Source organism: Podarcis gaigeae (genome assembly GCF_964106915.1).
Source record: "Podarcis gaigeae genome assembly, chromosome: 6".
Lineage (NCBI taxonomy): Eukaryota > Metazoa > Chordata > Lepidosauria > Squamata > Lacertidae > Podarcis > Podarcis gaigeae.
Window position 1 is genome coordinate 7,582,948 of NC_139682.1, and position 24,563 is coordinate 7,607,510.

The 24,563-nt window shown below is 46.0% G+C and overlaps 1 protein-coding gene across 1 annotated transcript in view; it reads left to right on the forward strand.

The window, feature by feature from the left end:
• The window catches only part of SRMS (src-related kinase lacking C-terminal regulatory tyrosine and N-terminal myristylation sites), a 42,576-nt gene that overhangs the window by 4,862 nt on the left and 13,151 nt on the right, over nucleotides 1-24,563 (forward strand). Inside the window, exons 2-5 of the mRNA XM_083744475.1 lie at nucleotides 11,611-11,732; nucleotides 18,642-18,808; nucleotides 22,182-22,323; nucleotides 23,330-23,485. Of these exons, the coding sequence (XP_083600601.1) occupies nucleotides 11,611-11,732; nucleotides 18,642-18,808; nucleotides 22,182-22,323; nucleotides 23,330-23,485 (587 nt within the window). The remainder of the gene's footprint in view (nucleotides 1-11,610; nucleotides 11,733-18,641; nucleotides 18,809-22,181; nucleotides 22,324-23,329; nucleotides 23,486-24,563) is intronic.

A 24,563-nucleotide genomic window follows, 5' to 3' on the forward strand; every position in this document is an offset into this window, starting at 1 on the left:
ATTATTATTATTATTATTACTGCAAGAAGAGCCAAAATGGGTCAGTGGTCTGACTCTGCATAAGGCAGTTTAAGATGCTCTTAGCTTGGCCTGAGCCATATGGAATTCCCTCAGCAAAGTTGTTACATAGCGACGTAGATGCTGCCTGCCTGTCCCCCCAAATCAAGTAAATAAATAAAAATACTTAACTCACTGACTATTGCAGATAACATACATCCTGGCTAGGCCCATACCCCAATATGTTGAGCCTCAAAACCAGGATGCAAGTTTTCCCAGCCTTGCACAAGTCACATGATCACGGAGCCTAAAATATTTGGGGAGGGGTTTTTTTGGGGGGGGGAGATCTCAGCCCGAAATCATGGCACCCACAATGGCCACCATGCTCTTGCCGGAAAGAAACAGGATGTCCCATTTTTTCTAGGGCACTTGTGGGGCATTTAGTGCATGAACGCTGCATTATCCCTGTCCAGGAATTGTCATGGCTGGTGTGGCAGGCAGAATAGGTCGAAGGCAGCCACTGAGGTCACCTGGGCCTCTAGTGACAAAGACGGATTTAAAACTAACCCCCAAGCTACAAACCTGTGCCTTCAACCCCATCCAGAACTGGCAACTGATCTGGCTCCTGGACATGCCCACAGGGCTTGTGTCTTGCCAGCACTCTGCCTTAGTTTGTTGGCTCTCATCCATCCCGTTGCCAGTTCAGAAGCTGCACAGCCATGCCTGGTTCAGATGATGCAGAGAAACAGAGCTGCGTGTCCTCAGCACATGGACCCTCGTGGACGCGGCTGGCGCTGTGGTCTAAAGCACTGAGCCCCTTGGGCTTGCCGATCAGAAGGTTGGCAGTTCAAATCTCCACGACGGGGTGAGCTCCTGTTGCTCTGTCCCAGCTCCTGCCAACCTAGCAGTTCAAAAGCACACCAGTGCAAGTAGATAAATAGGTACCGCTGTGGCAGGAAGGTAAATGGCATTTCTGTGCGCTCTGGTTTCTGTCAAGGTGTTCTGTTGCACCAGAAGTGCTTTAGACATGCTGGCCACGTGACCCGGAAAGCTGTCTGTGGACAAATGCCGACTTCCTTGGCCTGAAAGCAAGATGAGCGCTGCAACCCCATAGTCGCCTTTGACTGGACTTAACCATCCAGGGGTCCTTTACCTTCCAACTCTACAATTCTATGAGTCCATGATTTCTTAGGCTGCAGTACTATATACAGATATGAGAAGCAAGTGTCACTGACCTCAGTAGAGGTTATTTCTGAGTAAGGATGTAAGGCAGGTCTTAGTGAACTGTGGCTCTCCAGATGTTGGTAGACTACAAGTACCATCATCCCTGATCATTGGCCATGCTGGATGCAACCTGATGGGAGTCGGAGTCCAAAAACATCTGGGTGGCCAGGTGTACAGAATCGTATGGTGCATCGCATTCCCAAAGCTATTGGTAGCTTATTATAACAAAAGCAAATTGACAGTGAAATCCTATAGTAGCTCAGTCAGTAGAGCATGAGACTGCTGATCTTGGAGTTGTGGGTTCGAGCTCAACGTTGGGCAAAAGATTCCTGCATTGCAGGGGATTGGACCCATGTGGTCTCTTCCAACTCTACAACTCTATGATTCTATGATCTCATATTGGAAGGAAGTTGCACTGAGTTCGATGCGGCTTATTTCCAGGAAGATGTTTTGGGGACTGCAATTTTTGGCAGCAATCCTAAACTAGGGATGAGAGTAAGTCCCATTGAACAGAGTGGGATTCGTTTCCAAGTGTCTTTTTGCTACTTCTTTGTTTTAAAATAGTTACATATTGCCTTCTGGGAATGATTCCAAGTCAGTTTAAACAAATAGAAAAGCAATAAATCCAAACAAAGCAAATCACAGATAAAAATGCCATTTGAGGTTGCAATTTTGCAGTCCCTGGAAGCATGCCACGGCGGGGGGAAAGGGACATAGGATTCTTTGGGTCTCCCTCTCTGAGACAGGAGGGTCAGATCTGTCTTCCGAGAGAGAGATCTGACCTCATACGCCTCCTCTGTGAAGCTGGAGAAAGGTCTGCAGCTGGAAAAGGAAGCGGGGTGGGGGGCATTGTGCCAAGTTTGCTCTGGGAGGGCCAGAACACATTTGTGATTTCAAACACTGCAAGGCTGTGTTTCAAGTCTCATTTTTACAATGCTGTACACACCAGAGGGATGTCTTCGCCTGATGTACGTTACCTGATTTGTCTTCCCGGGGCCTGCAACACACACTGCATTCCATGAATCTGACATCTGCACATGCACTTCTATCTGAAGATGCGCAGCGGCTGTCTCAAGTGCACATGCCTCAGCCTAATTGCATCTTACATCTTCAAATTAGATGGAAGCTGGCGCTGTGGGTTAACCACAGAGCCTAGGACTTGCCGATCAGACGGTCAGTGGTTCATATCCCCGCAACGGGGTGAGCTCCCATTGCTCGGTCCCTGCTCCTGCCAACCTAGCAGTTTGAAAGCATGTCAAAGTGCAAGTAGATAAATAGGTACCGCTGCGGCGGGAAGATAAACGGCATTTCCATACGCTGCTCTGGTTCACCAGAAGCGGCTTAGTCATGCTGGGCACATGACCCGGAAGCTGTACGCCAGCTCCCTCGGCCAATAAAGCGAGATGAGCACCGCAACCCCAGAGTCGGCCACGACTGGACCTCATGGTCAGGGGTCCCTTTACTTGGATGATGGACTCAAGGGCATCCTGATCAAATTTGCAGGGAGAAATGTAAAGTGTTGCACTTGGGCAAAAAAAATGAGAGGCACAAATACAAGATGGGTGACACCTGGCTTGAGAGCAGTACATGTGAAAAGGATCTAGTAGTCTTGGTTGACCACAAACGTGACATGAGCCAACAGTGTGACGCGGCAGCTAAAAAAGCCAATGCAATTCTGGGCTGCATCAATAGGAGTATAGCATCTAGATCAAGGGAAGTAATAGTGCCATTGTATTCTGCTCTGGTCAGACCTCACCTGGAGTACTGTGTCCAGTTCTGGGCACCACAGTTCAAGAAGGACACTGACAAACTGGAACGTGTCCAGAGGAGGGCAACCAAAATGGTCAAAGGCCTGGAAACGATGCCTTATGAGGAACGGCTAAGGGAGCTGGGCATGTTTAGCCTGGAGAAGAGGAGGTTAAGGGGTGATATGATAGTCATGTTCAAATATATAAAGGATGTCACATAGAGGAGGGAGAAAGGTTGTTTTCTGCTGCTCCAGAGAAGCGGACACAGAGCAATGGATCCAAACTACAAGAAAGAAGATTCCACCTAAACATTAGGAAGAACTTCCTGACAGTAAGAGCTGTTCGACAGTGGAATTTGCTGCCAAGGAGTGTGGTGGAGTCTCCTTCTTTGGAGGTCTTTAAGCAGAGGCTTGACAACCATATGTCAGGAGTGCTCTGATGGTGTTTCCTGCTTGGCAGGGGGTTGGACTCGATGGCACTTGTGGTCTCTTCCAACTCTATGATTCTATGATTCTATGATTTACCTAGTTTGAAGGAAAGCCCATCAAACAGCAGCATTTCTCGAGACGCTACAGGAGATGTATGGACTGTGGACTCGGCTTCCAACACTAATAATAATAATAATAATAATAATAATAATAATAATAATAAACCGCCCTATACCTCCAGGTCTCACTAGCAGTGAGAGAACACTGAAGCCAGAGTAAACGGCACACAGCCCATGCTCTTCACTTCCTCAGGCACGCTCCTGGGACACGGATCAAACTGCACCATTCTTACAGCTGGTGTGGTTTATTTTGGGAGGGGAACCATTTTAGGGGGGGGAGTGTTGATATTTTCACCCCTCCCATTGCGAGAATCTCCTGATCTTCTACTCTACCACTCCTGCCTGACTGCCTGACTCTGTGTGTGGAGAGAGTCTTATCTATGTAGTGACTAGATGGCTGAGTGGGAGCTGTAACACTCATGCAAGCCAGTAGTTCTTTAGTTTGTAGTAGCTACTAGAAATAAAAGGAGTTCTGCTTCACAGCTAGCTTCAACGTTATTTATACTCTGCTGAGTCTGGTGCTCACAATGCAGTTGTGACTCCAGTGCACTGAGACCTGTTTTCCAGGACTGGAAGGTCTCTGAAAGTGATCCAGTCGCCTAGCCCAGTCGGGGCAGAACCAGTTATTGAGCCCAGTCGCTGACATCTGTTGAAAGGCGTACTGACAGGGAGAAAAAGAAAAGAAAGCACAGCACAGCATAGCACACATTTTGTTCTGCTGACGCTAGCAGAACATAGGAAAAGACTCTTCGTGACCCCATGGACCAGAGCATGCTAGGCATTCCTGTCTTCCACTGCCTCCCACAGCTTGGTCAAACTCATGTTCATAGCTTCGAGAACACTGTCCCACCATCTCGTCCTCTGTTGTCTCCTTCTCCTTGTGCCCTCCATCTTTCCCAGCATCAGGGTCTTTTCCAGGGAGTCTTCTCTTCTCATGACGTGGCCAAAGTATTGGAGCCTCAGCTTCAGGATCTGTCCTTCCAGTGAGCACTCAGGGCTGATTTCCTTCAGAATGGACAGCTTTGATCTTCTTGCAGTCCATGGGACTCTCAAGAGTTTCCTCCAGCACCATAATTCAAATCTTTACTCATAGCAGACCCATTTAAAAGTAATCACAGAATCGTAGAGTTGGCAGGAACGTTGAGGGTCCCCTTGCAATTCAGGAATCTCAGTTAAATCATCCATGACAGATGGCCACCCAACCGCTGCTTAAAAATCTCCAAGGTATGAGACCCAACGTTGATTATTATCCCTTAACATTCAAACATTCATTAATTCTAACATTCATTAATTATGTTAATTAATGTTAATGTTAGAATGATGTTGGATAGAATTTAAGTGGTTTCCAGCTGTAATGCTTAAGAGAATATGAAAAAAAGGTTTAGAAATAGGTAAAAATTTAATGGTAAGGATTTGCTGAACTAACAATCTGAATTGGAATACAAAAAAGGGAGGTATGAGGAGGTCCGGGAAATAAGTTAAAGGAAAATAAGTAATGGAAATTCTGTGTGTTTTTAATTATTTTTATTTTTGTATTTTTGTATTTTTGTTAATTTTTATTTTTACTTTTCATTGTATTATTATCGAAAATCTTAATAAATATTCTATATATATAAAAAAGATTATTATCCCTTAATTTTAAATGGGTCAACTCTGAGTAAAAATTAGTTGTATACCACCCAGGGAGTTTAAAACATTTCAGATCGTGATTATGTGTTTCAAAGTCTACATGAACAACAACAATAAAATGTTTAGCACTAAGAGGCAGACCTCCCTAGGTCTGCAGCTGGGGCAGTACTGCCAGAAGGGAGTAAACAAACAGGCATAGGATTACGCTGTAAAATATAGTAAAAACACACATATTAAAAAGGAGAATCACCGGACTAGCCAGCAGCTCTAAAAGCCAGACAAAATAAACGTCGCTTGCGAAATTGAGTAAATTGCCTACTTATAATGAACCTTGTGTTGCAACTTACTCAAAACGTTTTCATGAGTTCCATTAGTTATAATGGACTTGCAGAAAATGTTCCCTGGATTGCACCCGAAACCTGCTGAATTTTCAAAGTCTGAAATAGAGTCTTAGGATTAGAGAGTTGGAGGGGACCGTGAGGGTCATCTAGTCCAACCCCCTGAAATGCAGGAAACTCAGCTAAAAAAAAATTTGAGAGGAGCATTCGCATGTGAAAATTCAACCGTACTTTCTCCAGCTCCCTTCTCCATTAATTTCTGCTCTGGTTTGATGAAAGCATCACGACAAAAATCAGAATACAGTGGTACCTCTGGTTAAGTACTTAATTCGTTCCGGAGGTCTGTTCTTAACCTGAAACTGTTCTTAACCTGAAGCACCACTTTAGCTAACGGGGCCTCCCGCTGCTGCCGCACCGCCGGAGCACGATTTCTGTTCTCATCCTGAAGCAAAGTTCTTAACCCAAGGTAATATTTCTGGGTTAGCGGAGTCTATAACCTGGAGCGTATGTAACCTGGAGCGTATGTAACCCGAGGTACCACTGTATAGAGAGCAGTGGTTATTCAGTCTCAACTTGAACCTTTTTCTTTTTAATTGCTAAAATGTGTTCAGTGAAGCCTATGCACAAGCACACACACACATCAAAAGTTGCTGTCACAAACAAAACAAACAGCTGCCCCCAATGAACTCAAACATGAAAGCCTGGCATGCATTCAGAAGCTAGCATCTGGTGTCCACATTTGGAATCTTAAAAATTCAGAATTTGGAACCGGAGGTGTAGAAAGGCACCACACTGCTTCAAAACAGGAGAACCTGGGTAGCTACGGTTCCCACAAACACAAGGGAATTTATGGGGTGAGAAGTGGCCTCCCAAAAGTAATTTCACAGCTAATAACTTCTCTTCCCTTCCCTCTTGCTAATTATAGGTTTCGACAGGGAAGAAGGAAATGTATACTGTATAAACAAACAAAAAATATGCTAAGTAATCACATTTCCATTTTCCATCCAAACCCACTCAGGGCCACAAGTTCAGGGGCTTGTCTTTTTTTTTTACATAATATTTTTTATTAATTTTAACATATAAATGTTATAAAATGTACCACAAAACTTATCACTTATACAATCTTTTTGGACTTCCATCAGCACCTCTGATGATCCACCGTTTTAACCACTTCTTACGCATTTCTTAACTTTATATTGCCTTTACATCTCTTAACAAATCACCCTTCCCCTTGTCCATTTTTACAATACTTCTAATAATACTCCTCACAAAACTTCTTGCAACCCTACTACCGTCGTCTGTTCTTCACAATTACTTTTCAAATAGTCCATAAATTTACTCCAGCCTTCTGTGAATTTCTGGTCTCGCCGTTTCAAACCCTTCCTGTTAGTTTATCTAATTCTGCATAGTCCATTAACTTCATCCTCCATTCTTCGATCGTCTTGCTTCCATTTTTGGGCCAATAATATTCTTGCTGCTGTTATTGCAAGTTCAGTGGCTTGTCGTGTGGTTCAGGCATGCCCATTTCATACCCTCCAAGGGCCCCTGTTTTCCAGGGACAGTACTGGAATTACGAAAGCTATCCCAGCTTCTGATTTGATCCAGCAATGTCCCTATTTCCCCAGCCAGCACAAAATGCTAAGAAGCTCAAGGAGAAGGATGAGCTGGCGCTAGGCTCTCCAGGGCCTCTCCAGGGCTACTGCTGAAAGCCTCCTTCCTGGGGCAGCTCATAGCAGCTGCTGGGGGGGGGCAAGGAGGAGAAGAGACTGATGCCTCTGAGGTCCAGCCCCACATGACATGCTGGTTCCGAGGGGCAGACAGAGGGCAGCGCCCCCCGGGTGGGAAGTAAGGGGGAGTAGAGCAGAGAGCAATGAGTCTTGATTTTTTTTTATAAAAAAAAATGCTTTGTGCATTTGCCCTTCTTCTGATAGGAAATGCTCTGCCGGGGGGGGCGGGGGAGGCACAAAAATGTGGGGTCAAGGAAGGTCAGTTGGCAGGGACTGAAAAATGCCCCGATTTTCATTTGAGGAATAATAATAATAATAATAATAATAATAATAATAATAATAAATTTTATTTATATCCCGCCCTCCCTTGCTAGAGCCAGGCTCAGGGTGGCTACCACACTAATAAAATCACAGTAAAAACATAATAGGGGGAAAGGAGAGGGGGAGGAACCAATTTAAAATACAAGTTAAAATACAATTTAAAATGCAACCTCCTTTTAAAATTGCCGATAAATCAAGACCACAAGGGGAGGGAAACATAAGGGTCAGACCGAGTCCAAACCAAAGGCCAGGCTGAACAGCTCTGTCTTGCAGGCCCTGCGGAAAGATGTCAAGTCCTGCAGGGCCCATGTCTCTTGTGACAGAGCGTTCCACCAAGTGGGGCCAGTGCTGAAAAGGCCCTGGCCCTAGTTGAGACCAATCTAACCTCCTTGAGGCTCGGGACCTCCAAAGTGTTGTTATTTGTGGACCTTAAGGTCCTCCGCGGGGCATACCAGGAGAGGCGGTCCTGTAGGTACGTGAATGTTGGAAGGTATGCTGTTTCATTTGCTAATGGTGCTCGCGAGGGCGTCCTGTGCTTGGACATTGTGCACATGTTTGCAAACCCACAAGATAAGGAAGTGGTTTGTTCGTGGGTGGATTTCTGTTGATTGGTCAGAGTGAGAGACTGGCTTATTTTTTAATTAATCATTTTATACACATTGGTGAGCCGAGCGGGGGAGTGTCTTGTCAGCTGGGCAGCCCAGGACCTCCAGACACACTGCCCAGGCTTGCACCCTGGTGAGGTCGCTTCAGTGCTGCTAATGCAGCAAAAACAACACGAGAGGCAGCTCTTAGGGGTTACTGGCCTTTGCAGCCACAGCAGGCGCCGCGATTCTCCAGCGATTTGACTTCACCCTCGGAGGCACCCTCCATTGTCTCTGGAGACAGACAGATGCTAACAACAATGATTATTTATTAAATTTCTATGGCGCCCTTGACCCAACCGTCGCAGGGTGATTTGCAATATAAAAACACAAAAATACACAGCGTAGAAGCAAGCAAAGACAATTTCAAGTAAGCTGGCCCCAAACCGTTTGCACACTATGTCTTTAAAGCACGTTGCATGCAGAGGAGGTATGAGAAATGCCACAAACACCTCACCCAATTCCCTTGCAGATGAAAGACAATAACAAATAACTAGCAACATACTGTCCTTTCATGAAACCTCAAATCAGCAGTCTGAAGCAGACACCTCTCTCTGCCTGAGGGAGAGCCAGCCAGGGTGAACTCACAAACAAAAGAAAACACCTATTTTGACACACACCCTTTATGAGTGTCAGCCTTTTCCTTTCTTCCTGTCGAGTTTCTGAACTGTTTTTCAGGAATTGCTCTCTGAGTTTGCGGCCAGTTGGTCAGGTCTGAGCACCCTGCCTCTCCAAACCAGATCTTCTCAGGGCCAACTAAACCTAGCCTTCAACTCAATGTCTCTTTTCATGGATGGTTTTGCGTTCTACGTAGCGATAAGAAACCTCAGAGTGGGGAGGGTTGCTTTACAGAATCGCAAACAGCTGTTGTTGGTTTTTTAAAAAAGGCCACCACTTAAATAAATATCTGTAATAAATCCCCAACATACTTTGAAGTCTCTTGATCAAAGAAAAACCCTTCTATTTACTACCTGGTGAGTGCTGTTTCCAAGCCTTCCAAGCTGCAGTTAACTAAAGCAGGATCAAAAATTCGCAATAAGGTTTAATTCTGCTTTATACGGAATCAGAGCTTTGGTTCATCTTGCTCAGTACTGTTAACAAACTGGGCAAGGAGCCTTTTAGACCAGATCTTTATTTTGCCTCCCCAACCCATGGGCTAATTTTGAGAGGTGGGGGGGCAACCCCCGCCTGTCAATCATCTCGCAGGTGATGGATGGAGAGGCAGCCCTGCTTGCCTGTCAGATTTGGCCTACAGGGTGTGCGGAGGGAGGAGTCTACTTCTACTGCTACGAAGCAGCCCCCAACAGGACAAGACTCTCTGCTCACCAGCCCTGATCTCTGCACAGACTGCCAGCGACTATCTAAGTTTTCAGAGAGGGGCCTCTCCCAGCCTTAACTGGAAAAAATTGAAGTTGAAACCTTCTGCATGTTGTTGTTGTTGTTGTTGTTTAGTCATTTAGTCGTGTCTGACTCTTCGTGACCCCATGGACCAGAGCACGCCAGGCACTCCTGACTTCCACTGCCTCCCGCAGTTTGGTCAAACTCATGCTGGTAGCTTCGAGAACACTGTCCAACCATCTCATCCTCTATCATCCTCTTTTCCTTGTGCCCTCCATCTTTCCCAACATCAGGGTCTTTTCCAGGGAGTCTTCTCTTCTCATGAGGTGGCCAAAGTATTGGAGCCTCAGCTTTACGATCCGTCCTTCCAGTGAGCACTCAGAGCTGATTTCCTTCAGAATGGAGAGGTTTGATCTTCTTGCAGTCCATGGGACTCTCAAGAGTCTCCTCCAGCACCATAATTCAAAAGCATCAATTCTTCGGCCACCAGCCTTCTTTATGGTCCAGCTCTCACTTCCATACATTACTACTGGGAAAACCATAGCTTTAACCTTTGTTGGCGAGGTGATGTCTCTGCTTTTTAAGATGCTGTCTACCTTCTGCATACAATGAAAATCCTCGGCCACTGAGCTAGCCCCTGGGGCTAGTTTAGGAGAAATATGGCAGGCCTGCAGCAAACATAGCTCTTGTTCCCAACAGAGGGGAATAGCTGAGGAGCTCACTGCTGCCCTGCACCCTGAGACAATTGCCCAATTCTGTCTAATGGCAGGCCTGGCAGTGCAAGCAAAGACTTGTCTCTGTGCCCAAGCAATTGTAAGATTGTTGGTTGAGAGTAATTTTGATTCTTTTAAGCTAAATTTCATGTAATTCAAAGGTTCTGACTTGTGAGTTGAAGGCTATGTGCCTCTGAATGCCCATTGCTGGGATCCACAAGTGGAGGGATGGCTGTTGTGATCAGGACCTGTTTTTAGGATTCCCACGGGGATCTGGTCGGTCACTGTGAGAACAGGATGCTGGACTAAGATAGTCCTTTGGCTTGATCCAGCTGAAAGGCTCTTTTTATGTTCTTCTGCTCTTATCATGCCCCACTTGTCGGAATGGATTTAGACACCAGAAGAGGATATATCGTTTAGTTATTCTCCTGCCTTGCTCATGTTAGTAAGCTCAGCAGAGTGCTATCCTTTGCAGCTTAAACTTGGAAGCTAAGACAAGATTGATTTAACCTTCTAGAAACAACGATCTAAGATGCTTTAAGGCAGACTGGATTTTCCTGGCATTGCCCCCTTTTCTCCCCCTTAAAAACAACAATGACACACACATTGGTTTGTGAAGAAATAAAAGTAGCATTTACTTACATACTCTAAGTAGCAATTACAGTAGCAAAATGAAGGCAGGTTTAGACAAAAGTCCAAAATGTAAGTTCATGTAAGGTTTCTGAGCTGTACGGTGAAGAAAGAAGAGGGTGCCCAGACAGGCAGGAAGTTTGTAGTGTTATAGTTTCCTGCCAAGGGACAAAAGAAGTGATCTCACAGAGTTTTCTCTAGAAAATTTTACAAAAAGGCTCTGTGAGCCTCAGCCCCTTCATGTGCCTAGCTGGATAACCCAGACAGATGGGTGGGGTACAACAACAACAACAACAACAACAACAACAACAACAACAACAAAATAATAATAATAATAATAATAATAATAATAATAATAATAATAATAATATTGTTGATTTCCTATATAATGTCCCACACCACTATGGGGTCAAACTGGCTCTCCCAGCTGGATAAATGTGTCTTTGCCATGATGTGTGTCTGCTTTGGAGGACTTTAATTTTGTTTAGAGTGGGGTGGTGTTCTTAATTGTTTTAAACTGTTCTTTGTTGTTTTATTGTACATTGCCTTGAAATGATTCCATAGAAATCAACTCAAAGAACCACATAGGTGGAAGGGTCCCAAGGATCATTTAATCCAAACCCCCTGTAATGTATAAAATGGCGGTGATAATCATCAATTATGATGAGTGCCAAGCTAAAAGTATATCGAGAGAGGAAGCAAGCAAGCAAGCAAGCAAGCAAGAAAAAGATTTATATGTCACTTTCTTTTCCAGCTGGTACATAAGTGGGATTAGCAGAACCAATGCCAACCATCTCCTCCTCTCGCCTCCGAATCGCCATGGCTCCTTCCTCATCCGGGATAGTGAGAGTAACAAAGGGGAATACTCTCTATCAGGTAACCAAATCTCTCCTTATGCCTTCATGAGTGCTTTGAGCCAGCTAAACTGCCAATACCTGCCCCAAGGGAGTGTGTTCAATGTGGTTCCACCATGGAAGAATTCTCCATGCCTTCCTCAAACTGCATCTCCCATGGTTCCTTGGGGAAAGGAAGTCAGCCTTGGCAGATACCAAAAACTGAGTCAGAATCTGTATGGCATAGATTGACATCTCATTTTTTCGATCCATTTGCCACAGTTGAAGCTCAACGCTGGTGGGTTTAAAAAAACAATAATAATTCACAGACTAGGTAAAGGTAAAGGGACCCCTGACCATTAGGTCCAGTCGTGACCGACTCTGGGGTTGTGGCGCTCATCTCGCTTTATTGGCAGAGGGAGCCGGAGTACAGCTTCCTGGTCATGTGGCCAGCACAACTAAGCCGCTTCTGGTGAACCAGAGCAGCACACGGAAATGCTGTTTACCTTCCCGCCGGAGCGGTACCTATTTATCTACTTGCACTTTGACGTGCTTTCGAACTGCTAGGTTGGCAGGAGCAGGGACCGAGCAACGGGAGCTCACCCTGTCACGGGGATTCAAACCGCTGACCTTCTGATCGGCAAGTCCTAGGCTCTGTGTTATTACCCACAGCGCCACCCGCGTCCCTCAATTCACAGACTACAAAGCAATAATTAATTATAATTTTTATTTGTTGGATTATTTACGCATTATTCACTGTAAGATATCAGGATTGTTGTTTTCGGCATCCTTCTGTCTCAAGAGACAATGGAGTGCACATTCTCTAAGGGGGGCGCTGCCTGGGCAGCGCATGTGGAGATCCTGGGCTGCCCAGACAACAAGAACCCCCTCTCCGCTTCGCTGATGTGGTCCAAAGGAAAGCAGAGCAATACATGTGGCACCAGCTTGGCTGCAGGACTTGCCGGAAGGAGGCATAAAACAGTATGCCATCCAACCATCTTAGGGACTCCACTCCTAATTTGTGTAGGGTTTACTCCTTAGCCTTTTCTTCTTCCCAAGATGTCCTGCAAGGAAACAGGGACAGATTTTCCTCAGGGTTTTATCCCGAAGCCTTACACACAAATGAGTACAGCTGCAAGCCAGTGGAGGTTTAGGACCAGAGTTTTCCTTCTCCTAGAGGGGCCACCTAGCAGTTCAAAAGCACGTCAAAGTGCAAGTAGATAAATAGGTACCACTCCGGCGGGAAGGTAAACAGTGGTTCAGTGTGCTGCTCTGGTTCGCCAGAAGCGGCTCAGTCATGCTAGCCACATGACCCGGAAGCTGTATGCCGGCTCCCTTGGCCAGTAAAGCGAGATGAGCGCCGCAACCCCAGAGTCGGCCATGACTGGACCTAATAGTCAGGGGTTCCTTTAGCTTTTAGATGGACCACCTTGCCAGGTTGACGAGCCCCAAATGCCCCTCACTTCCCTCTACAGCATGTGCAGAAAGCCCCTTCTTGACCGCTATCAGTTAAAGCAATTTACAATCAGTCGAATGGGGTGTGTCCTAAAGTGTATATAAAAATATCTCAGGTGCCAACGGGCAGGAGAAAGAGGTGAGTCTTCAGCATACCTGTCCATCCAGTTTCAGCATGCAACCAGCGGCCGATGGTGGAACCAGACGGGGGGCAGGCATTGCTCTCCTGCCTTCCCAGCACCAATTTTTTCCCCCCAAATAATATTTATTCAGAATGTTGAAAATTACAAAAAGAAAAAAGAAAAATACAAAAAAAGAAAAATACAAAGAAAGAATACAATCATTTTAAAAAAAAGAAAGAAAAAAACCCAGATTAAATCTTTACATAACTTTCTTCCTTTACTTATTTCCTTGACCTCCTCACACCTCCCATTTTTGTATTCTAGTTCAAATTGTTACTTCAGCAAATCCTTCCAACCTGGTTTTTAACTTAATAATTTGTTTTAATATATTGTTATTTTACGTTCTCTCTTTCATCAATTTCATCAATTCATTTTTACTTAATCCTTTATATCATTTCTACCAAAACCATATAATTTTCTTTTTCCAGCATCTTTCTAACAACCCTTAATTTTACAATCCCAGCACCAAATGTTAGCATGCTAGGCATAAGGTGGGCAAGGCAATGGAGCCAATCCAATGCTCCTGTTGCTGTACTTTGCTCCTAGCGCCTCTTAGGTATGATGGGAAGGCAGGTGAGCAAGGCTGAGCTACCTGTGCCGCCCCACCAACTGCTTCTTCACAGACGTTATTCCTGTAGAGCTCCATAAGGCTCATTGTTTTAAGAGGCTCCTAACCCATGTGCCATGGGACGCAGGTGGCGCTGTGGGTTAAACCACAGAGCCTAGGACTTGCTGATCAGAAGGTCGGCAGTTCAAATCTCTGTGACAGGGTGAGCTCCCGTTGCTCGGTCCCTGCGCCTGCCAACCTACCAGTTCAAAAGCACCTCAAAATGCAAGTAGATAAATAAGTACCACTCCAGCGGGAAGGTAAATGGCATTTCCATTCACTGCTCTGGTTCGCCAGAAGTGGCTTAGTCATGCTGGCCACATGACCTGGAAGCTGTACACCGGCTCCCTTGGCCAGTAAAGCGAGATGAGCGCTGCAACCCCAGAGTCGGTCACGACTGGACCTAATGGTCAGGGGTCCCTTTACCTTTATATCACAAATGGAGACGCAGGTGGCGCTGTGGTCTAAACCACTGAGCCTCTTGTGCTTGTGGATCAGAAGGTCAGTGGTTCAAATCCCTGCGACGGAGTGAGTTCCTGTTGCTCTGTCCCAGCTCCTGCCAACCTAGTAGTTCGAAAGCACACTAGTGCAAGTAGATAAAAAGGTACCGCTGCAGCGGAAAGGTAACCGTGCACTCTGGCTTCCGTCACGGTGTCCCGTTGTGCCATAAGTGGTTTAGTCCTGCTAGCCACATGACCCGGAAAGCTGTTTGTGGGCAAACGCCGGCTCCTTCGGCCTGAAAGCGAGATGAGTGCTGCAACCCCATAGTCGCCCTTGTCTGGAATCAAGCTTTACCTATACAGTGGTACCTCAGGTTAAGAACTTAATTCGTACTGGAGGTTCGTTCTTAGCCTGAAACTGTTCTTAACCTGAGGTACCACTTTAGCTAATGGGGCCTCCCGCTGCCGCCACGCCACCGTGGCACAATTTCTGTTCTCATCCTGAAGCAAGGTTCTTAACCTGAAGTACCATTTCTGGGTTAGCGGAGTCTGTAACCTGAAGCATCTGTAACCTGAAGCGTCTGTAAACCAAGGTACCACTGTATCACAATATTGAAAGGAGACTTCACCCAGCACATAAGAGAGTTGTCCTTGAACGTAGGCACTCATCTTGGTGAGTAGAGGCCCCTGGGAACAATATCCTTGATGCAAGATCGCTTCTGCCCTTTCATATATGTGTGTGAAAGGACAGATAAGAAGCGTTTCGCAATTGCTCTTGAGTTTGTTCCCAGCAAATGTGGGGCGGCAGATTGGGCCACCGCTTTGCAGAGGCAAGAGAAACTCTCAGGCTTACTGTACAAGGGAGTGGCAGGGAAGGTCAGGGAACTGGGGCATTTAAGTACCTTATTTTTCACTCTATAAGACGCACCAGACCACAAGACGCACCTAGTTTTTGGAAGAGGAAAATAAGGGAAAAAAATATTCTGAATCTCAGAAGCCAGAACAGCAAGAGGGATCGCTGCGCAGTGAAAGCAGCAATCCCTCTTGCTGTTCTGGCTTCTGTGATAGCTGCGCAGCCTGCATTTGCTCCATAAGACGCACACACATTTCCCCTTACTTTTTAGGAGGGAAAAAGGGAGTCTTATAGAGCAAAAAATACGGTACTTATTCTCACAGTCGGTGGGGGTAGGGCAAGAGGGTGGAGGTGAGTTTCAAGCACTTTAAGCTTCTTTTTCAAGAGAAGGAAAGCAATCTGCAGAAGCGAAAGAGTCTGCACCTGTAAAATAAGAAACAATAACTTTAAAAGTCTACATAAATTGGGGGCGGGGATTGCCACTGGACCTCCGGTGCTGACCTCAGCATTCAAAGATAGCAGCAGCCAGCTTGTTCTTAGGATTTTTATCAACACCGTTTCCAGCGGATATTTCCAGCTTGGTTAATTATAGGCGTGTTAAAATTTCCACCTTTTTCTGGAAATAGCAACCCTCCAAGAACGAATCGGGCTCCAACATTCCGCGGTCACTGAGCATGCCCAGAATTTTGGGCGATGCTGTTTTGGTGCTCCAACATAAAATGGCATGTGTGGATGCACTGAAGCCCATTGCATGGGCCGGTGTGTGTGTGTGTGTGTGTGTGTGTGTGTGTGTTTTAGATGCATGATGGCATTTTGCTGGGTGCCATCTATCACACCAAAGCACAGCCAAGGTATTTTGTTTCCATTGTCCCAAAGGGGATTATCGATTTGTTTTTGTTCTTATTTTTGTTATGTATTTTGTGTTTTTTATATTTGTATTTTTATGTTGTGAATCTCCCTGAGGCGGTATAGAAATTTAATAAATAAGAACATAAGAAAAACATTTTTTTAAAAAAAGCTGCTTTGTGCAAAACTGTTCTTGCACAAAACACCTGTATTAAAAATAAAAATAATAAAATTTGCCTTTGCAGGTACAGGATAGGGAAAGGGGGAAAAAAACACCTCTACATCCAAATTCCTCAGGAATTAGACAGGGAGTTCAGGCACCCCAAAAGCTTGTATCAGCTGTGGTATTTTTCCAGAAAAAGAGGTGTCAGAACTCACCACGAACACCTCCCTTGTAATGGCAATGGCGCTCACCTGAGAGGGGCCGGAACTGAGTTCCAGTGAGTTCCAACTAAAAAAAAGCTCTCCGTGACATTATTATGGGATGTAACCAGCTTACAGGCCCCCTCCCCCCCCAAAAAAACACCCACACCCACAAGTGGCTTTTTAATATTGAGCCATTCGCAAAGTTGTCTTCATACTGATGAGGATGAGCTCACTCCAGAAACTTTCTTGTACGGAATATCTTCTCGGATCTACAAATGCTAATTACTACACCGCACATACAAACATTCCCTCTCTCACATGTAATTATACTAAATTGTGAAACAAACAATGGTGTCCTTCCCACACAAGTCATTTGGTGCAAAGGATGAGACGGCCGCAGGCTAAGCGGTGACAGGGCACTAGCAAAAGTCTTCAGACTAACTCTAGAAGCTTGGCTTGTCCATTCCCATCATCAGATTTGGAGCCCACCTTGGAAGCACGCCAACGACGGTCTTTGGATTTCCTTCCAGGATTGTTGTGGATGACAAGGACAGTTTCCATCGCTTTTCTTTCCGCTTTTCCAACCCCATGTCAGAACCATCATGCAGGAGGCCGAAATCTGGATTTTGGTGGTGCTGTGGGTTAAACCACAGAGCCTAGGGCTTGCTGATCAGAAGGTCGGCGGTTCGAATCCCCGCGATGGGGTGAGTTCCCGTTGCTCGGTCCCTGCTCCTGCCAACTTAGCAGTTCGAAAGCACGTCAAAATGCAAGTAGATAAAAAGGTACCGCTCCGGCGGGAAGGTACAAGGCGTTTCCATGCGCTGCTCTGGTTCGCCGGAAGCGGCTGTACGCTGTGGAATCTATACGCCAGCTCCCTCGGCCAATAAAGCAAGATGAGCGCCGAAACCCCAGAGTCGGACACGACTGGACCTAATGGTCAGGGGTCCCTTTACCTTTACCTAAGAGGAAGAAGCCATGCTTGGAAGGCTAAGCAAATCAGTCTCTTAAGCTTAAGCCAAGAAATAGTATTCTCTATGAAATTGAATATCAATATACATATCAAGGCTTTGAGAGCAGACCACTGAAGAAGCCCAGAAAACTACTTTGGGAGTGTGCTACCTGCAAGCCCCAGTAAAACCAAACAGCGGCCTCTTGATTACTTGGACTGCCAGGGCGAAACAGGTGCAAAACGCAGGCACCCTGTCGTCTACAACTTCATTAACATCCATCTACAACTTCACCAGCATCTCTCGGTATTGTGAACAACACCAAACTTACCTTTTGTTGGTACCTTCATGAACTTAAAGGTGAAGGTAAAGGTACCCCTGCCTGTACGGGCCAGTCTTGACAGACTCTAGGGTTGTGCGCCCATCTCACTCTAGAGGCCGGGAGCCAGCGCTGTCCGCAGACACTTCCGGGTCACGTGGCCAGCGTGACAAGCTGCATCTGGCGAGCCAGCGCAGCACACGGAACACCGTTTACCTTCCCGCTGGTAAGCGGTCCCTATTTATCTACTTGCACCCGGAGGTGCTTTCGAACTGCTAGGTTGGCAGGCGCTGGGACCGAACGACGGGAGCTCACCCCGCCGTGGGGATTCGAACCGCCGACCATGCAATCGGCAAGTCCTAGGCGCTGAGGTTTTACCCACAGCACCACCCGCGTCCCATTTCATGAACTTATCCTATCTTTAAAAGACAACTGAAGGCAGCCCTGTTTAGGGAAGTTTTTAATATTTAATGCTGTATTGTTTTTAACACTTGATTGGGAGCCGCCCAAAATGGCTGGGGAAACTCAGCCAGATGGGTGGGGTATAAATTATTATTATTATTATTATTATTATTATTATTATTATTATTATTATTAACTAAAATATTTAAAAAAACAAAAGACTGAATTAAGCACTTGAAAAATCAATTGAAATCAGATATTATAAGTTCATCTTAGGCTGGACAGTTTGCGAGTCTCTGTGGCTTTGCATAAGGTATTGTATTTTTCTCAGAAGATTGACAAAGAATGTATAATCACTTTGGTAATTATTGTGTGTATATTAGCCGCCAACGTGTTGCAGGAGTCATACTACTTCTATCAGCAACACAGGTTGTGTTTTTCTAGCATGCTTGGAAACCAGGGCTAGCTCAAGACATATTTCTGGGGGCAGAGCAATCACGAGTTGTGTCGTCTTCTCCTTCCCTTCAACCTTCAGTTCGGAACCATACCAAAGTGCGACATTTCAGAATCTACAAAGAGCCTGGAGGGAGTTTTTACTTGGAAAAGGGACACATGTTTCCAAATCTGGAGCAGCTCCTTGCCTACTACACAGCCAACTGGAATGTCATACATAGTCCCTTGCTTCATCCCTGCATCCAAAAGGTTAGTATAGGGGTATGTTTTCCTGTATCAACACTCATTTCCTTCTGATCTCATGCATTACTTCTGTCTTCTGCTTGTCTTCTATATTACTTTTGTCCTCCTCTTATGCATTACTTCTGTCTTCTGCTTGTCTTCTGTATTACTTTTGTCCTCCTCTTATGCATTACTTCTGTCTTCTGCTTGTCTTCTGTATTACTTTTGTCCTCCTCTTATGCATTACTTCTGTCTTCCGCTTGTCTTCTATATTACTTTTGTCCTCCTCTATCCATTCAGTATCTCCATGTAAGCCTTCCCTGACCTGGTGCTCTCCAGATGTTTTTGACTGGAACTCCCATCAGCTCTGGCTAGCATGGGGCTGCTCTATGTCTGTACACTCTGGAAACCAAACACGACTCTCTCCATTACATCTGATTGTCCCTCCCTCCATCTATTCATTTTTATTTGCGGTTCAGCCTGCACAATTGCAAATTCACATGCCACATCTTTGAAATTTGGGGGGCTTTTGGGGATAGGAACGCTGACACCCATAACCCAATGCATATTTTTCTGTGACTGAATTCTGTAGCCAAACGTCGAGACTCCGTGGCCATATTGGAAGTGGAAGTCTGAATTGTGACGCTTGTGGGTTTCATGCACACACACATAGTTTCAAAATTTATTATTGTTATTATTAAGTTCAGATTACATCGCAGGAGGAGGGATTTCTAATTGACGCAAAATTACAATTCAGCAGTGAGAAATGTTGCCCTTGTACCTTTCCCCCATATAAGATGGGATCCTCCTCCAGATTTTGCTGCCTTAGAAACATCGCCCAGTTAGACACTTCTGAAGTTTCCTGGGAGGGGCTGAAAGATCGGGCTAAAAAAAGAGGGCTGGCACCCTGCCTGCCTTCACATTCACCTACCCAGTTTCCTTCCTATAGATTCCACACCTCCTAGTCACCTGCGCACACTTGCCAAATTTTCCTGGCCTCAAGCCAGGCCCCACCTAGAAACCTCAGCCTGTCTCCTTAATTCATACCTCCCACCATCTTTTCCTACCTCTGATCAAGGAACACAAAACAGCAGGGTTGGGTTTGTCTGTCCGTCTGGTTTTTTCTCTCTCTTTAGTTCTTGTCATCCAGATTTTCTTTTCGAAATTTCTTTATATCATTTCCCTGTTTGCAGTTACATTTCTTCCCCAGGAGTTTGGATGCTAACCAGAACCAAGCCCTTCAAACCAAACAGCCTGATCTTGTGCAGAGTTAGAAATACTTAATCCAGGGTCTCCAACATGTTGCCCGTGGGCACAATGGCACCCTTAAGTTATTCCCGTAGTGCTCATAAAACACCTGAGCCCTCTTCTCAATGTCCCTGTCTGTCTGTCCCGGTCATGAGGCTGGTTACCTTCTTCTCCCTTGAAAAGTACCGTATTTTTCACTCTATAAGATGCACTTTTTCCCTCCTAAAAACTAAGGGGAAATGTGTGTGCGTCTTACGGGGCGAATGCAGGCTGCGCAGCTATCCCAGAAGCCAGAACAGCAAGAGGGAGCGCTGTGTTCTAGCTTCTGGCTTAGCCCCTCAGTCCCTCAGTCCCTTCCTTCACCTCCCAGGAAAGCCCCCAAGAGCCGCGCTCTCTTTCATGAGCCGCGCGGAGCATGTGTGTGGCTCTTGGGGGCTTTTCCCTGAGGTGGGAGAAGGGCAACCCATCAGTGACAGGCTGCCCTTCTCCCTCCTCGGGGAAAAGCCTGCAAGCGCCGCGCACACGCTCCATGCGGCTCATGAAAGGGAGCGCTGAGCAGAGCCTGGGATGCATACAGGCTCTGCTCAGAGCTCCCTTTAAAGAACATTTTTTTCCTTGCATTCCCCCTCTAAAAACTAGGTGCGTCTTATGGTCAGGTGTGTCTTATGGAGCGAAAAATACGGTACATAGAGCTGAAGGACGAAATGGCAAGAATGACACTCTTCCTCACTTCCTCCTTCTGCTCTATGTTCTTTTCAAGGCTCATATTAATTGTAATGGATCAGACATTTACTCATATCCTCTGGAAGAACACAGAGTGTGTTGGCACGCTTCCTTTCTGTCCGCCTCTCAGCGGGACTGATCCGCCAGAGGGAGAGAGAAGTGAGGGGGGTGACATCCATTGTGCCTTTGGACCAAAACCACTGTTGACCCCTGACTCAACTCTATTGAAATCACCTGAGATCATCTAACTCCACAAAGATCAGAGTCCACCTTCTTGTACTGGTGGAGACCATTTTGCATGGGGGTTTTATTCCTGACCCCTGCGCGCATCCATAGAGCACACATATAATCCTGCTCTGCCCAGTTGCGCCTTGTCCCAACCCCCCATTCTGCCCCATTCTGCCCTCTTCCAGATCCAAAACGACATGCATCAACTGGACACATGCAAAATGGTCAGTGAATGTACTGCATTTCGGATTGCAATTCCCCACGTACAATTCCAAGTTTCAAATCTGCATTCTTTATTATATGGCTCAAGAAGTAATCATTTCCTGTGGTGTGTGACCTGTCAATCCCTTCAATGTAGGGAGGCATCACAGCTAATAAATCCCTAACAGATGGCCGTCTTACCTTTGTTTTTAAGAAACCCTGATGGAGAGCCCACCAGCCTTCAGGTAGGCCCTGGGCAGGTTTGCTGTTTCAGTGTAGTTGGAGATTTATTCCCCGTGTCTGCAGTCATGGGATTGTTGTCTATCACATGACAGTGTATGTTTTCATTCCACAGTGTGGGAAGTGATGGAGACAGGATGTTTTGGTATTACAGTGGTACCTCTGGTTGCGAACGGGATCCGTTCCGGAGGCCCGTTCGCAACATGAGAAGAACGCAACCCGCATCTGTGCATGCACGGGTCATGATTTGCCGCTTCTGTGCATGCACATGACATCATTTTGCGCGTCTACACATGCACGAGCAGCGAAACCCGGAAGTAACCCTTTCCGGTACTTCCGGGTCGCCGCAGGACGCAACCTGAAAACGCTCAATGTGAAGCAAACGTAACATGAGATATGACTGTACTGTGTTCCGTGAAGTGGAACTATTGTCCTTTGTTCTTTCTCTCTTTGCTGTCTGATGAGAAAGAGGAAGGAGCTAAAGCAGAAGGCTTTATATGTAAATAAACGTAGATTAGCCAAAATGCTGTGCTACTGAGTTCTGTTACGCAAACTGTGAATACTCTGCGGATCCCTAAGTGTGCTAATGCTTTTTGGCATCAGTCGCTATGATGTTCGGGCAGAAGAAAGCTTTTGAAGCTCCCGAATGATCGACCAGGAGGAAGAGAACATGCCAGGTGAGCATGCGTCTCCAGGGTACTACACGAGAGTAGGACGCTCCTGACAAGTATTCCCCCCCCATGTGCCTGCCCTTTTTCAGAGGCCTACTGAGACGGACCAATGGGAACGTCCCCGCTCAGAGTTCCAGCTCTGGAGGAAGATGGGCGAAGGATGCTTCGGAGAGGTGTGGGAAGGAACGTGGAAGAACACAGTGCCGGTGGCCATCAAAATCATGAAGCAAGGTTTGTGGGGTGCAGAACATGTCATTGGTTGCGGAATCCTTCTTTCAGGGATGGGCTGTAGCTGAGGGGTACAGCAGAAGATTCCTGGCTCAACCGTCAGCATTGTCAGGTAGGGCTGAGGACATCCCATCATCTCTGGCCATTGCTCACACCGGCTGGGGCTCATGGGAATGGGAGTCCAACACAGGCTGTGGACACACCAGTGCCGGATTTACATATAAGCTAAATAAGCTATAGGTTAGGGCCCCACTCTCTTGGGGGCCCCAAAAAAAATTAAAGGAGAAAAAACTGGATGTACATTTCCAAAATATAAGATAATAAAAATAAAAATAAAACCTACATACAGTGGTACCTTGGGTTAAGTACTTAATTTGTTCCGGATGTCCGTTCTTAACCTGAAACTGTTCTTAACCTGAAGCACCACTTTAGCTAATGGGGCCTCCTGCTGCTGCCGTGCCGCCAGAGCCCAATTTCTGTTCTTATCCTGAAGCAATGTTCTTAACCTGAAGCACTATTTCTGGGTTAGCAGAGTGTGTAACCTGAAGCGTATGTAACCCGAGGTACCACTGTACAGCAACAGTGTTTCGTGTTGTGGGCCCTCCCTAAAATATCACTGGTTTGCTCATTTCTATATATAGGGTGCCTACATTCTGCATGGACTGGTTGCACGGCAACATGTGCAAATCGCTTTAGATACCTATTACCATATAGCATATATTCAACACAAAAAACAGTGGCAATTTGTTGTTGACAAAGGGCAGCTGGATATATAAAGGGCCCCATTACCTTCAGTAGCTTAGGGCCTCATCAAACCTAAACCCAGCCCTGGGACACACCATACGTGTAAAGCACACATCCCCACAAAGATTCCCAAGAACTGAAGTTTGTGAAGGGTGCTGGGAATTGTAGCTCTGTGAGGGGTAAGCTACTTTCCTGGAGGACCCCACCCATAGAATTTCCTTGAGAAACCCTACATCCCTGCAGCGTTTTGGTCTTTCTTCCACAGCTGACATGAGGGATGATTTTGCCAAAGAGATTCAGAACTTGAAATGTCTGAAACACACGAGGCTCATCAAACTCCTGGCCATCTGCTCTGTAGGAGAACCTGTCTACATTGTCACCGAGTTGATGAGGAAGGGGAACCTACATAGCTACCTCAACAGTGAGTATCGCTCCAGCAGTTGCCCTAAACTTGATTCCCCATCAAAGTGCTGGGATGTGGGATGCTGGATTGCACTTGGGCAAAAAAAATGAGAGGCACAAATACAAGATGGGTGACACCTGGCTTGAGAGCAGTATATGTGAAAAGGATCTAGGAGTCTTGGTTGACCACAAACTTGTGATGAGCCAACAGTGTGACGCGGCAGCTAAAAAAGCCAATGCAATTCTGGGCTGCATCAATAGGAGTATAGCATCTAGATCAAGGGAAGTAATAGTGCCACTGTATTCTGCTCTGGTCAGACCTCACCTGGAGTACTGTGTCCAGTTCTGGGCACCACAGTTCAAGAAGGACACTGACAAACTGGAACGTGTCTAGAGGAGGGAAACCAAAATGGTCAAAGGTCTGGAAACGATGCCTTATGAGGAACGGCTAAGGGAGCTGGGCATGTTTAGCCTGGAGAAGAGGAGGTTAAGGGGTGATATGATAGCCATGTTCAAATATATAAAAGGATGTCACATAGAGGAGGGAGAAAGGTTGTTTTCTGCTGCTCCAGAGAAGCGGACATGGAGCAATGGATCCAAACTACAAGAAAGAAGATTCCACCTAAACGTTAGGAAGAACTTCCTGACAGTAAGAGCTGTTCGACAGTGGAATTTGCTGCCAAGGAGTGTGGTGGAGTCTCCTTCTTTGGAGGTCTTTAAGCAGAGGCTTGACAACCATATGTCAGGAGTGCTCTGATGGTGTTTCCTGCTTGGCAGGGGGTTGGACTCGATGGCCCTTGTGGTCTCTTCCAACTCTATGATTCTATGATTCTATGTCAGAGAATCCCAGCAATTGAAATGGAAACGAGAGCTAAAATTCCTGGTGTTCACTTCCTCGCCCCATGTCCAGGATGAAAATTAATCCAGCAAATACAACCATATTGCAATCGTTCTCGCCACAAATGGTAAGGTAAAGTAAAGGTAAAGGGACCCCTGACCATTAGGTCCAGTCCCGGACGACTTTGGGGTTGTGGTGCTCATCTCGCTTTATTGGCTGAGGGAGCCGGCATACAGCTTCCGGGTCATGTGGTCAGCAT